General features: G+C 41.8%; 1 protein-coding gene across 1 annotated transcript in view; it reads right to left on the bottom strand.

Annotated features, from left to right (window-relative positions):
- Positions 1 to 13,473, bottom strand: part of ZNHIT6 (zinc finger HIT-type containing 6) — a 57,834-nt gene that overhangs the window by 22,660 nt on the left and 21,701 nt on the right. Inside the window, exon 8 of the mRNA XM_077825363.1 lies at positions 12,997 to 13,077. Within this exon, the coding sequence (XP_077681489.1) occupies positions 12,997 to 13,077 (81 nt within the window). The remainder of the gene's footprint in view (positions 1 to 12,996; positions 13,078 to 13,473) is intronic.

Raw genomic sequence — 13,473 nt, 5'->3', positions numbered from 1 at the left:
TCTTGACTCTGTATTGTTACTCATCTGTCTTGAGCTTTTACATCTTATCTGTGTAAGAGGCTCATTGCCATACACTTGCCAATAAGGGGTTACTAACCCTTTTATACAAATAAAAAAAATAAACAAGCTTCTTTCCTGGCAAACAAGTAGGAAAGTCAAGTCCCTCCTTGGTGGGGGACAAATAGTCCTAGTTCCCTTCTGTCAGTAAGAGATAAACAGAGGGATTCCCCTTTGGCAGGGTCAGAAGGAAATAGCTCTGGTTCTCCTTTCTGACAGGAACATAAAAGGCTCCCTTTTCAAGTCTGCCCTTGTGACAGAAGGTTTCAGAGTAACAGCCGTGTTAGTCTGTATTCGCAAAAAGAAAAGGAGTACTTGTGGCACCTTAGAGACTAACCAATTTATGTGAGCTGTAGCTCACGAAAGCTCATGCTCAAATAAATTGGTTCGTCTCTAAGGTGCCACAAGTACTCCTTTTCTTTTTGTGACAGAAGGGACATCCAAGAGACCATTTTTCACAGCAGTCTGGCTTCACTGAACAATCCTGCATGTTCTCTGCTCAGTTGTGAGCAAGCTTAACTCCTTTCTTCCAGAAGCCCTTGCCCCAAAACCATCCCTGCTTTATGGAAACATCTTAATATGGCCCCGTTGAAGACTCTTCTGGCCAAACCTAGCAGCCAATGAACCCTTTATGAATCAAGGCAGAATCTCTTCGCACCCCCCTGAAGGGATTTACCAGTTTCGCTATCCTGATGGATGCTGGCCATATATACCACATCACTTGCCCCTCAGGTCTCCCCCTGGTGCCTACAGAACACTCCAAGCTGACCAGATAGGCAGGAGGCAAGCCATGACTAATGTTAAATAGATTATATTGTTCTCTCATCTTCCATCTCTTCCCTTACACTCCTTTTCCCCATGTTTGTAGCTTTTGTGCAGTTTTAGCACAGTAAGGCCCTGACTCCTTGATTGAGATCCTTAGGTGCAGTAATACAAACAATTAAAAAGAGTCCACTAAATCCAGTGGAATTCACTATTGGGTACTAAATGCTATTTTGTGAAAATGGAAGCAGAATACTCCAGGTTTAAAACAAATTACTCCTGGGAAAACAACTTATTGCTCAAGATAGCAAAAAGGACATGTTCTATGCAGACTGGAATAATCTATAAAAGTTTTTCAAAGGTCAAGTAAGCGATTATGAACATTCAACTTGGCATACTAAAGATTCAGATCATACGTATTTGTTACCGTTAGCACTGACTATATTGCTGCTTTCCATTTGTGTTGTGTAATACAAGAACATTAAGTGAATAGGAATGAAAATGACGATCATTACAGTAAAACTTACAAGTTCTGGAAACTGCTGCTCCCTATTGTTTTTAATCAGTTGAAAAATTCAAGCTAACAACAGAAAAGCTTCAGAAACAGACCCCAAGGAGAAACTGCTGAGCTTGAATTAATATGCAAACTAAACTAGATACCATTAACTTGGGTTTGAACAGAGACTGGGAGTGGCTGGGTCATTACACATATTGAATCTATTTCCCCATGTTAAGTATCCTCACACTTTCTTGTCAACTGTCTGAAATGGGCCATCTTGACTATCACTACAGAAGTTTTTTCTCCTGCTGATAGTAGCTCATCTTAATTAATTAGCCTCTTACAGTTTGTATGGCAACTTCCACCTTCTCTGTATATCTGTATATCCAGAACCTGGATTTGTGCTGGAAATGGCCCACCTTGATTATCATACACATTTTAAAGACAGTGGTCACTTTGGATGGGCTATTACCAGCAGGAGAGTGAGTTTGTGTGTGTGTGTGGGGGGCGGGGGGCGGAGGGTGAGAAAACCTGGATTTGTGCCGGAAATGGCCCAACTTGATGATCACTTTAGATAAGCTATTACCAGCAGGAGAGTGGGGTGGGAGGAGGTATTGTTTCATGGTCTCTGTGTATATAATGTCTTCTGCAGTTTCCACAGTATGCATCCGATGAAGTGAGCTGTAGCTCACGAAAGCTCATGCTCAAATAAATTGGTTAGTCTCTAAGATGCCACAAGTACTCCTTTTCTTTTTTTGAAAATGTTAAAGCTAATCAAAGAAATTCCAGAAGGTTTCTGCTTCTATATTTCAAGGACAATGAAATCTCAAGAAAACAGACCATGTAAAACACCCATATTTTAAGTGGAGTCTTAATTGTAAAAAGGAATGCAGGGTGTGTTATCAGAGCAATAAATCTGAGAAGAGTGGGCTCTACCAACCCCCACCCTCTTGCAAGAAAATCTGCTTGTGTTCTTAAAACTTTCAGAGAAGAATATGTAGCTGGAGAACTGTTAAACTTGTTTATTTCTTAAATGCGGAAATGGCAAACACCTTTGTGAAATGCAGACTTGCAAATATGTTAGCTAAATGCAAAGCTCCTAATATAGCTCTTAATGTCATTGCTATGTAAATAGTAAAATGCTTCACGTACCAACATGGCATCTAATGATCTTGCTAAACCAGTGTAAAAACCATTAAATAGTGAATATTTATATTAATGGGAAATTAAGAACTGGCACTGGATAAGAAAACCCTTAACTAACTTCAGAAGATAAGAATCATCCATCTAAAGTTAACAACTTTTAATTATTTAAGTTAAAGACTTTAAAGTTATTTAATTTAAAAAGATATTTGAAGATTAAAAACTTTTGTATAAACAGGTGTGTTTGGGCTTTTTGAAAACAGACATTCATTTTCTGTCAAACTAAACAAATTTGAAAGAACGTCTCTGAAACTAGACTGAATAAAAAGAGTTAAAACCAAGTAAAAGTTATCTGGATCTTTCGAGTCACAAAAACAAAGGCAATTAAAGAAATGTTGCATATTCATTAAGCAGACTGTATACTCAGGAGCTGAAAATGTCAACTAAGCTAACCCCGAAGGCATGAAGCAGTGACCTTTAAATCTAAACAACCCTGCAAGAGGTGTGTTTTCCTATAATTTAATGGAAATAGGAAGGGGATGGGTATAAAAACTCTGAAGTGAGCACTCCTCACTTACACACACCACTACCCAACTCAAACACAGCACTGCCACAGACAAGTAAGAAAAACCATTTAAGAAAGAGGAGTCAAGAAGAAATCAACTCAAGGAAAATCTCTCCAAGACTTCAACTTGGATTGGTGAGATGAAGTTACCTAAGACACTGCCAATGGATGAGATTTAAAACTACTGTAATGATTTTGATGGAATGTTGAAATCCTGTTGTAATTTAAGACTAACAGTTTCTCCGGGTTCAGAGTAACAGCCGTGTTAGTCTGTATTCACAAAAAGAAGAGGAGTACTTGTGGCACCTTAGAGACTAACCAATTTATTTGAGCATAAGCTTAAGTGAGCTGTAGCTCACTCAGTTTCTCCTGTTAATCACCAAGTGGTTAGAAAAAACGGCTACTTACTTTCTCGTAACTGTTGTTCTTCGAGATGTGCTCTTCACGTACATTCCACATTAGGCGTGCGCACACTGCGTGCATGACCATCGGAAACTTTTCCTCTTAGCGGCTCCCTTCGGGCTGGCGGGGCCCCCGAGTGGCGCCACTGCGCTGTGCATATATACAACCGCCGGGCCGACCCCCTCCAGTTCCTTCTTGCTGGCAACTCCAGAGGGGTAGGAGGATGGGTGGTGGAATGGACGTGAACACCATATCTCAAAGAAAAGTTACGAGAAAGGAAGTAACCGTTTTTTCTTCTTAGAGTGCTTTTTCACGTCCATTCCACATTAGGTGACTCACAAACTTACCTCTGGAGGAGGGTAGGAGTCACGGAACAACTGCTCGGAGGACTGCTCTGCCTACTGCCACGTCCTCTCTGGTCTCCTAGTTGACCGCACAGTGGGTCGTGAAGGTCTGCACCGAGGACCAGGTGGCTGCTATGCAGATTTCCTGGATTGGGACCTGTGCCAGGAATGCCATGGAAGTCGCTTGCGCCCTGGTCGAGGGGCCGTGACTGCCGGGGCCGGAACACCTACGAGCTCATAGCATGCTCGGATGCAGCTTGTAATCCAAGACGAAATCCACTGCACCGACACTGGGAGGCCTTTCATCCTCTCGGCTACAGCTACAAACAGCTGCGCGGATTTGCGAAAGGGCTTGGTGCGCTCCAAATAGAACACCAGTGCTCAACGCACATCATAGCATATCAGGCTTAGAAGGGACCTCAGGAGTCATCTAGTCCAACCCCCTGCTCAAAGCAGGACCAATCCCCAATTTTTTTTGCCCCAGATCCCTAAATGGCCCCCTCAAGGATTGAACTCACAACCCTGGGTTTAGCAGGCCAATGAGCTATCCCTCTGTATGGGGTTTTGGAAAGAACACCGGCAGACAAATGTCCTGGCCCAAATGGAATTGGGAGACCACCTTAGGGAGGAACTTGGGGTGCGGCCGGAGCTGCACCTTGTCCTTGTGAAATACTGTATACGGTGGCTCAGAGGTGAGGGCCCTGAGTTCGGACATCCTTCTGGCCAAGGCAATGGCAACCAGAAATTCCATCTTCCAGGAAAGGTGGAGGAGGGAACAGGAAGCAAGGGGCTCAAAAGGGGGTCCCATGAGTTTAGAGAGGACCAGGTTAAGGTTCCATGGAGGGACTGGTGGGCAGGAGTACGGAAACACCCTCTCCAACCCTTTAAGGAACCGTCCCATCATTGGGTGGGAGAACACCAACCAACCCCCCCCCAAGAACCCCGAATGGAAGGCGGAGATGGCCGCCAGGTGCACTCTGAGTGAGGACTGGGCTAGCCCTTGCTGCTTCAGGTGCAGGTGATACTCCAGGATGGCCTGCAAGGGGGCCTGGCATGGCCGCACCTGTCGGGGTTCACATCAACACAAGAACCTTTTCCACTTGGCCATATAGGCCGCCCTGGTAGAGGGCTTCCTACTGCCAAACAGAATCTGCTGCACTGGAAGGGAGCACTGGCTCTCCAGGGTGTTTAGCCACAGAGCCTTGACGACGTCAGGTGCAGTGTCAGGGTGGAGAAGCCGCCCGCCATCCTGTGTAATGAGGTCCCAGTGTAGGGGCAGGACTACTGGAGCTTCCACCGACAGCTCTAGGAGTGACATGTACCAGTGCTGGCGGGCCCAGGCTGGGGTGATGAGGATCACTTCCACCCTGTCCCTGCGCACCTTGAGTAGGACCTTGTGCACCAAGGGGAGCGGGGGTAGGCATACATCAAGCCCCCCCTCAACAGGATCACAAACGCGTCCGCGAGCGAGCCTGGGCTGCGGCCCTGGAACGAGCAGAAACGCAGGCACTGGGCATTGGCCCCGGTGGCAAACAGGTCTACCTGGAGAAATGCCCACCTGCAGAAGAGCAAAAGCATGACGTCCGCCCTGAGCGTCCACTCTTGCATGCGGTACGACCTGCTGAAGGAGTCCGCCAGCTCATTTCATACCCCTGGGAAATAGGACGCCTCGAGGTGAATTGCGTGGGCTATGCAAAGGTCCCAGAGGAGGAGAGCCTTGCGACAGAGTGGCGAGGAACAAGCCCCACCCTGTTTGTTTATATAAAACATGGCTGTAGCGATGTCTGTCAGAACTGTTATGCTGTGACCACTCAGAGTGGCATGAAAGGTCTGGCAAGCGAGACGAACCGCCCTGAGCTCCTTCACATTGATATGGAGCGACCGCTCTGCTCCGGAACACAACCCCTGCATCATGAGGTTCCCCAAGTGAGCCCCCATCCGTGATCTGACACATCCGTCACCAGCATCAAGTCCACTTGTGGGGCGGCAAGGGGATGCCTTCGCAAACCACAGGCTGGGACTGCCACCACAGAAGGGAGTCCAGAACATCCCTTGGGGCTGTCACTACCAAGTCCAGGGGGTCCCTGCCTGGGTGGTACACCCAAGCGAGCCATGCCTGAAGAGTCCTGAGCCTCAGTCTGGCATGCCTGATCACATGTGTGCATGCTGCCATGTGGCCCAGCAGCTGCAGGCAGCACCGGGCTGTTGTCGTTGGAAACTGGCGTAGGGAGGTCACTGCTTGCTGGATAACCTGGAATCGGGATACCAGAAGGCTTGCCCTGGCCTGCACCATGTCCAGGACTATCCCTATGAATTCCACTCTCTGCTTGGGTACAAGCGTGGACTTGGGGACATTGACCAGGAGCCCCAGCTCACGGAACAATCTCAGGGCCACCTCCACATGGCCCCGCAATTCTGCCTTGTATCGGCCCGCCAGGAGCCAGTTGCCGAGGTAAGGGAACACCCGGCTTCTCTGCCTCCGTAAGAAGGCCGCCACCACCACCATGCACTTTGTGAACACCCTTGGGGCCGCGGCTAGACCGAATGGGAGAACCGCAAACTGGTAATGTTCTTGGCCCACGGTGAAGCGTAGGAACCGCCAATGTGCTGGGTGGATGACGATATGGAAGTATGTGTCCTTCATGTCGAGGGCAGCGTCCCCAGTCCCCTGGATCCAGGGAAGGGATGATGGTGCCCAGAGAGACCATGCGGAACTGGGCCTTGACCAGGAATTTGTTGAGCCCGCGCAGGTCTAGGATGGGGCGAAAGCCCTCTTTGGCCTTGGGGACGAGGAAGTACCGGGAGTAGAACTCCTTCCCCCTTAGGCTGTGCAGCACAGCCTCTACCGGAAAAGATGGGAGTTGCCTTACCAAGTGGGAAGTCCGTCTAACGGGACAACTCCCATCTTTTCATGTGCTGTGTATTTATTTCTGCTACTGTATTTTCCACTCCATGCATCTGATGAAGTGGGTTTTAGCCCATGAAAGCTTATGCCCAGAGAAATAGTGGAATGTAATTGGCCTTAAGAGTCTTAATATTCATAATTGGCTCATTAAATACTGCGTCTAAGTAATAAATTTAAATGTTTTTCTTGATTTCACAGGGTTTAGCTAAAACTGCCTACTTTGCCAACTATAAGCTGGTTAATTATTTACTAATAACCAACAGGTTCACCAGCCTTGAAACAGAACTCTTTAGCCCATCTATAAACATTCTTAGCTGCCTAAGGACATAGTAAGGGATGGATTCACAACAATTTTGGAAAATAATTTACTTTGTTCTTAACTTACCAAGAAAGAAGAGCCCACAGAGGGGTTCACTCTCAAGGGTGGAATCTCTGTTAAAGCTCTCTTCAGAAAGATATATAGAGCAAATTGAAATGGAAGTCACTAGTTTATCACTTGTATTGTGTCATTTGTTTGTTCTGTTGAAAGTTTTCTTTTCCTTTCTTTGATAATAAAATAGCCGTAGTTAATAATTGTTATTATTTTGCTTGGTCTTGATCAGAATACTATTACTATTTATACCACACCTTAAACGTCAAGACAATTTTCTGAAGGTGAAGTGGCACATTTGAATAAATACACAATTAAAGCAAATGGATTTTTATAATTAAGAGACAGTCAACTTCCATTTACATCTGATTTTTATTTTAACCTACCATTTCTATTTGTGACACCTACAATTATTTTAACTGGAAGGTTAAAGAAAGAAAGGCTCCCTATTTTTATCAGTTTGTCTTTTTAGACAATAATCCTATTTGGACAAAAACTGAGCTTTCTTTCATATTTGTACAGATCATAGCGCATGGCGGGTGCACTCAAATACATATATAAAAACTAATAAATCAATATCAACATTTACAACAAAGTGCATTCCAGCACAATCACTATTACAAGATTTATACTATCTTAAAGTGATAGAGGCATGTACATCAAGCTTTTTAATTTGTCAGTGAGTTGGTTTTAGCGATCTTAATAGCAAAGAGCATAATATTAGCAGACTCTAAAGCGACTTTAATCCCTAGATATTTAAAAAAACATTAGGGCACAGAGGAAAATTCTCTCTGGGCATGGAAATAAGAGTTTACCAAAGCAAATAACTCCTACTTCTGCCAGTTGATCTTGAGACAGGAAAGTGCTCCAGAATTACTAACATCCAGAATTCTGGGAAGAAACTGTTTTGGATCAGTTAAAGCAAAATAAGTGGTCACCAGCATAAAGAAATGGCGTTTAGAAGAGAAGCACTTGCAATACTTGTTTAATGGATTTTTCTTCCTCACTATCCACTATAATTGAATAAGATAGGATGGCTGTGTTTCCATTTGCATTGGCCAATGTCACTCACTGCATCTAGGAAGAGGCACTCTGATGGTGTGTATTGATGTTTCAAGGCTTCTTAAAGCATTGAAATATGAGTTGCACCAGTACAAAATGTACAGACCCCATCATTGGAGCCCTCTGAAAGTGTGAATTCCACTGAAGTCAATGGAAGCTTTGCATTAGGAATACCTGTAGGATATAGCCTGATTTTACTCAGTATTCCTGTACCGTTCAAGGAACTGATCCAAAACTCACTGAAGTTAATGGAAGACTTCTAGGCCTTTAAAGCCAGATTTTAACTCACACTATGCAACTATCTGCATCTTTAGGTGCCTAAATACCTTTTAAAATCTGGCTCCTGATGTTATATTAAAATTAACTCCATGACAGTTATTCTGAAAAAAATATATTAATAATGAGTCATGAACAGTTAACAGGCTAGGAAGAAAAGTAGCTTATGAAAGGATCCTTGTTGAGTTTCAAAAAGACAGTCTGTTAGAAAAGAGATTTCTTGCAAAACAAAATTTGTCATAGTCAGTATTAACAGGAGAATATTATATGAATGATTTAACAGCAGCCTCATCAGGCAATATTTGTATTGGTATAAATGCATGTAAACGGCATGTCTTTGTTTACTAATCTGATCAAATTATTCTGACCATCAATTTAGTTACAATGAACATCAAGTTATTTGCTTCACAAAGGCAACTCTGGCAGCTCTCTCAGGAAAATGAGAAGGTGTATTTCCCAAACTAGACTGTATAATTTGGCAGTTGCATTTTTCCTTCCCTTAGTGGAAAAAGCAATAATCTTACCACATGAAGTCACTTTGAAGGCATCCCAAATAAAGGATTAGACACAGTAAGGACATTAATTTATTTTGAAGAAAGAAAATGTTATTTTATAAAAGAATGTAGAAGAGTGCAAAAATCATCCAACAGGCAGCACTTAAACCTCCCCTGGAATAGTTTCACACCAGAACAAAAAACTTAGACAAACTGAATATTGCATACCTGGTGATAGGGGTTAACATCTCCAGATGGAAAACTTAATTTTTAGCAACGCATCCAAAAGCAGATTTTCCAAAACCAAAAAGAAGAGAGCTGTAGACTTCAGAGTAAAAGGAGAACTTCTGTGTCTATATAACACTGGTGATACCAATCCTCCCTCTATAAGATCCCTTTTAAAGGTACCTGTAGTTAATCGAGAGGCCTATCAAGGGTCTAGTAGTCACACTCTAAAATTCTAGGTAATGGTGAGAGGGTGTGCTTTGAGTCACTCAACCAAAGCTGTTCCAAATGATTAAGGAGTAATACCAACACACAATGAAAGAAATCCTGGCATAGTCCTCCTCAGCCAAGAGAGGCTCCCATATTATGTGCACTACAGGAAGAAGACTGTACCAGGGAAACAAAAACAGAGGCTTATCTCAGATAAATTAGGTTGCAGAAGAATGTCACTATCTAACATAAAAAGGAGTCAATGAAAAGCAAGCAAGTTTCATGTTGTTCAATAGCTACCCAGTCTATCTGTGCAGAAGTAGTGTTAGCTAACTGTTGTTTAACTTCCCAAGCTGGGGTTCCCATGATTTAAAGTAAAAACATGTAGTAGCTGGCAAATATAAATATTCTCCTGAAAAAAAATCCGATAAGACTAGCATTTTGTAAATGACATTCAAATTAAAATGGTTGTTACACTGTGAGTCATAGAATTAAACAGTCAAAATTAAACCACAAATTCCTGTTTTATAAACATTTTCAAGAAATACTGAAATCCTCCTGTAAGATGCTTATCTTAAAACTAGGAGCCTAATGTTTTATAGCCTATAATAATCCTATTTAGTTCTCTGAAACACCACTGCATTCCATTAACGCAGTGGTTCACAACCTATTTACTACTGTGGGCCGCATGTGCGGCTCTCTCTGTGTTATGTGGGTTGCATACATACGGATATATACTACCTGTATGGTGCTGAGGATGTCACATGGGCTACACCTGTGCACTGATTGGGCTGCAAGCTGAGAACCAGTGCTTACAATGATACATATTTGCAATTATGAAGATAACGGTCTTAAGAGACTCTGGACTAAAACCCTACCCAATTTGACAATGTATAGTTTTAAAGTCCTCCTATTATCTAATCATTTTAATAAGGTGTTTTTTGAATCCTAGATAATAGAATATTCATATGAACTTAAAAGGCTGTGGGGCAGTATACTGGTACTTTCCTCCACCAACCCGCTACTTAGTGGTAAAAGGTTTCCTTTCACACAGCTGGGCCATTGCTCTGCCTGATCTTTGACAATGTGAGCAGAGCAGAGCACTGGTGGATTATGGGGTACTCTATGTACTTATGGGCTTGTCTATACAGACATGTAGTGCATGGAATGCTGTATAGTGAAACAGCAGTATATCGAAGTGTATAACAGAACTTTTAGTGCATGGCAGCAGGGTCCACACAGCCATTTAGTGGGCAGCAGGCTAGAGCATTGTAGATTTACACCCTGCCTTGCGGTGCACTAGATCTCCATAGACAAGCCCATGTTATTAAAGAATAACCTGGCCTGCACAATAGAGGAAAAGCTGTTAATACTACCCTTACTAATATAGGGCAGCAACATGGTGGTGGGAGAAGAAATGGTCTGAAGGAATGCAAAGGGGGAGGAAGGTATAGCAAAGATCAGCATTCAACTTCCTTGCTGCACCGAAAACTGCACTAAAAACAAGCATATCTGTTTTAACAGAACTGAAACAGATATATTTGCTAAGTGTTGATATTTTAAAAGGGATGCCATCAGCTTTAAATCTATCACTTAAAAAAAGTTACCTGCTTGAGTTCCTCACCAAATTTTTGGTGTTTTACAATCACATTTTCCTTTTAAAAATATTTTGCTTCCTTTTTCTGTGTGTAAGAACCACACAAAAACAGAACATAACTGACTGCACAAAAAGTGCTGATAAATGAAGTCAATCGAAGGAAGATTTTTCTCTCACACAGTCCTCTTTGTAATCATAAAAAGTGAAGATTTCACACAAAAGAGCAATTCTGACGTTGATGACTGTTCTTAAATTCTCCTGTAATACTCAACTTCAACCAAAACTTAAGTCTTTCCTTTAAAGCACAGGGCTTCCCATTAGAATGTTGCCTTTTAGACCTCACTGTGGAACCACAGCACAGGTCTACCTTTGGTCTTGGTTGGTAAGTTTAGGCTATTTTGCCTAGTGCTATGGTAAGTTAATCAAGAACAGAACAAGTTTTAATTTCTATTCACATTCCACAAGAGGAATGCATAACTATACCCAGGATTCAGCAAGGTACTTAAGTACTAACATTAAACATGTAAATAATCCCATTAATTTTGCTGAGTATCTGGACATAAAAGATGAAGATCAACCTTAAGGATTTTTAATTTCTTTTAAATGCACTACACCTTCTATCTGAAGATCCAAAAGAGCGTCACAAACCATTAATGAATTTTAGTTCAATACCTCTGTGAACTAAGAAAAATATAATGACCATTTTACAGAAGGAGAAACTGAGAAGAGATTATGTGACTTGCTGACAGGCACACAAACTATCCATGATAGAGCAAGTAAAAGAACATATACTTTCGGATTTGAAGTCACATACTTTATCAAGCTGATCCTCCCCTCAAATTTATTATACTAGTTCATAGAAGGAATGCCTACATGACAAAAAAACCAAATCAAAACAAAAAACTCTGCAGCAAGTCTCAGTTCAGTGGTGGCAGGCAATATATGCATAAAGAGGAAGGGAACAAGATAGGCTGCAATCATAATAAGTAAAGATTTCAACAACATGTTTGTTTTTGGAGCTCTTGATCCCCCCCCCCCCCACCAACCAATTAGCAGGAGAGCAGAAAAGCCCAAATAAAAATAATTTAAAATGGGGAATTTTTCTAAAAAATACTGTACATACTATTTAAATGGTGCTCTATCAGAAAGGTAATTTTATAAAGTTAGTCAATTTTTTTAAAAAAGTAGAAGTTGACAAAGTCTCCTAAATGTATTAAATCCTGACGTGGAAATCAGCTCATTTTATGCAAAAAGAAAAACTGCTAGCGGACAACTATCTTGTAGCCAATGTCAGTTACTGAGAAACAAGTATCAGAAGAAGAAAAGTTAAGAATTTGTAAAGTTTCATTCTGTCATTCAAGTTCAGAGTATATTCTACACTCACTCTTGCATAGAGTTTACAATGAAATTAAATGACAGGGAAATTGAATGTCTGTTTACAACAGACATTCTCGTAATATCATTGATGCTTTTCTTTAACAATGGTATGTCATGTTTCAGGGAAAAAGTTAGATGACATTAAGTTTGTTACATTTGAAGAAAGTTAAGATTTCTAAACTGCATTCCTAAGAATTATGGGTCAATCACAATAAACTGAAGTATTAAAAATAACAATGGCAGCTGGGTGAAGTGTTCCAAATGGTGCTTATGATATGTGTAGAATTATTTCTTTAGCTATTCGCACAGTTTTTATTTTGATGGTATAAAACAAATTTTGTCCAGAGCTAATATAATAAAGAATAAAATTCTATTAAAGTTAAGGTTCAAGAAGCTTAAATCTTGATCTGAAAACACCAGAATGTGAAATCTGACCAGCCAGTAATGTTGAGAAAGCATCATGTGGCACAGTAAATTCAGCTTAATTTTACAGATGCTTACATGTTGTCTCACTAAACTTTATCTTGATTTTAACTGCAACTTTTTTGTAATTTCATGTTGCTAAACAGAAGCGATTTAATCTGGGAGAGTTCAGACACATTATCCTTTAATCACAACACCACTAGAGACTAGGAAACATCTTCAACAAGTAATTTCTCTCTAAAAAGTACACAAACAGCCTACATACAGAAAAAATATATCCCTTACCTGACAGAATTATGTTGCCTGTTTTCTATTTTCATTAAAATTTGCACATCTGACTGAGGAGACATTGTATATATTTTTAATCTGGAAAAAAAACACAACTCATGAAATCTAGACAAATCACATTAAAGAAAAAGTCTAAACCACTTGTTACCGTTAAGAGATTTACTAACTAACTTTTTAGATGCCTACAACCAAAACAGCGGGGACAGGACGATGATGAACCAATTTGGCAGCATGTGACCTCCAGAAGAAAAAAGGGGAGCGTCCATGTACCAGCAACGCAGATACAGGTAAGTAACCGTTTTCATATTCTCTCCACAGGTACTAATGCGGAGTGTGGACTAGATGATACATCTGAGGGAAGGGAACAGAAGGAGACTCTGCCGATTGGAAGGCATGAAATGCACTGTTCTAGGGTTGGGGGTTCCACGACCACCGCTCCCAAGAGAAGGAGGCGGGTGGTGGTGGTCGGGGACT

The sequence above is a fragment of the Eretmochelys imbricata genome, chromosome 8 (assembly GCF_965152235.1).
Source record: "Eretmochelys imbricata isolate rEreImb1 chromosome 8, rEreImb1.hap1, whole genome shotgun sequence".
In the NCBI taxonomy this organism is placed as follows: Eukaryota; Metazoa; Chordata; order Testudines; family Cheloniidae; genus Eretmochelys; species Eretmochelys imbricata.
This window is presented reverse-complemented; position numbering and strand designations above follow the sequence as displayed.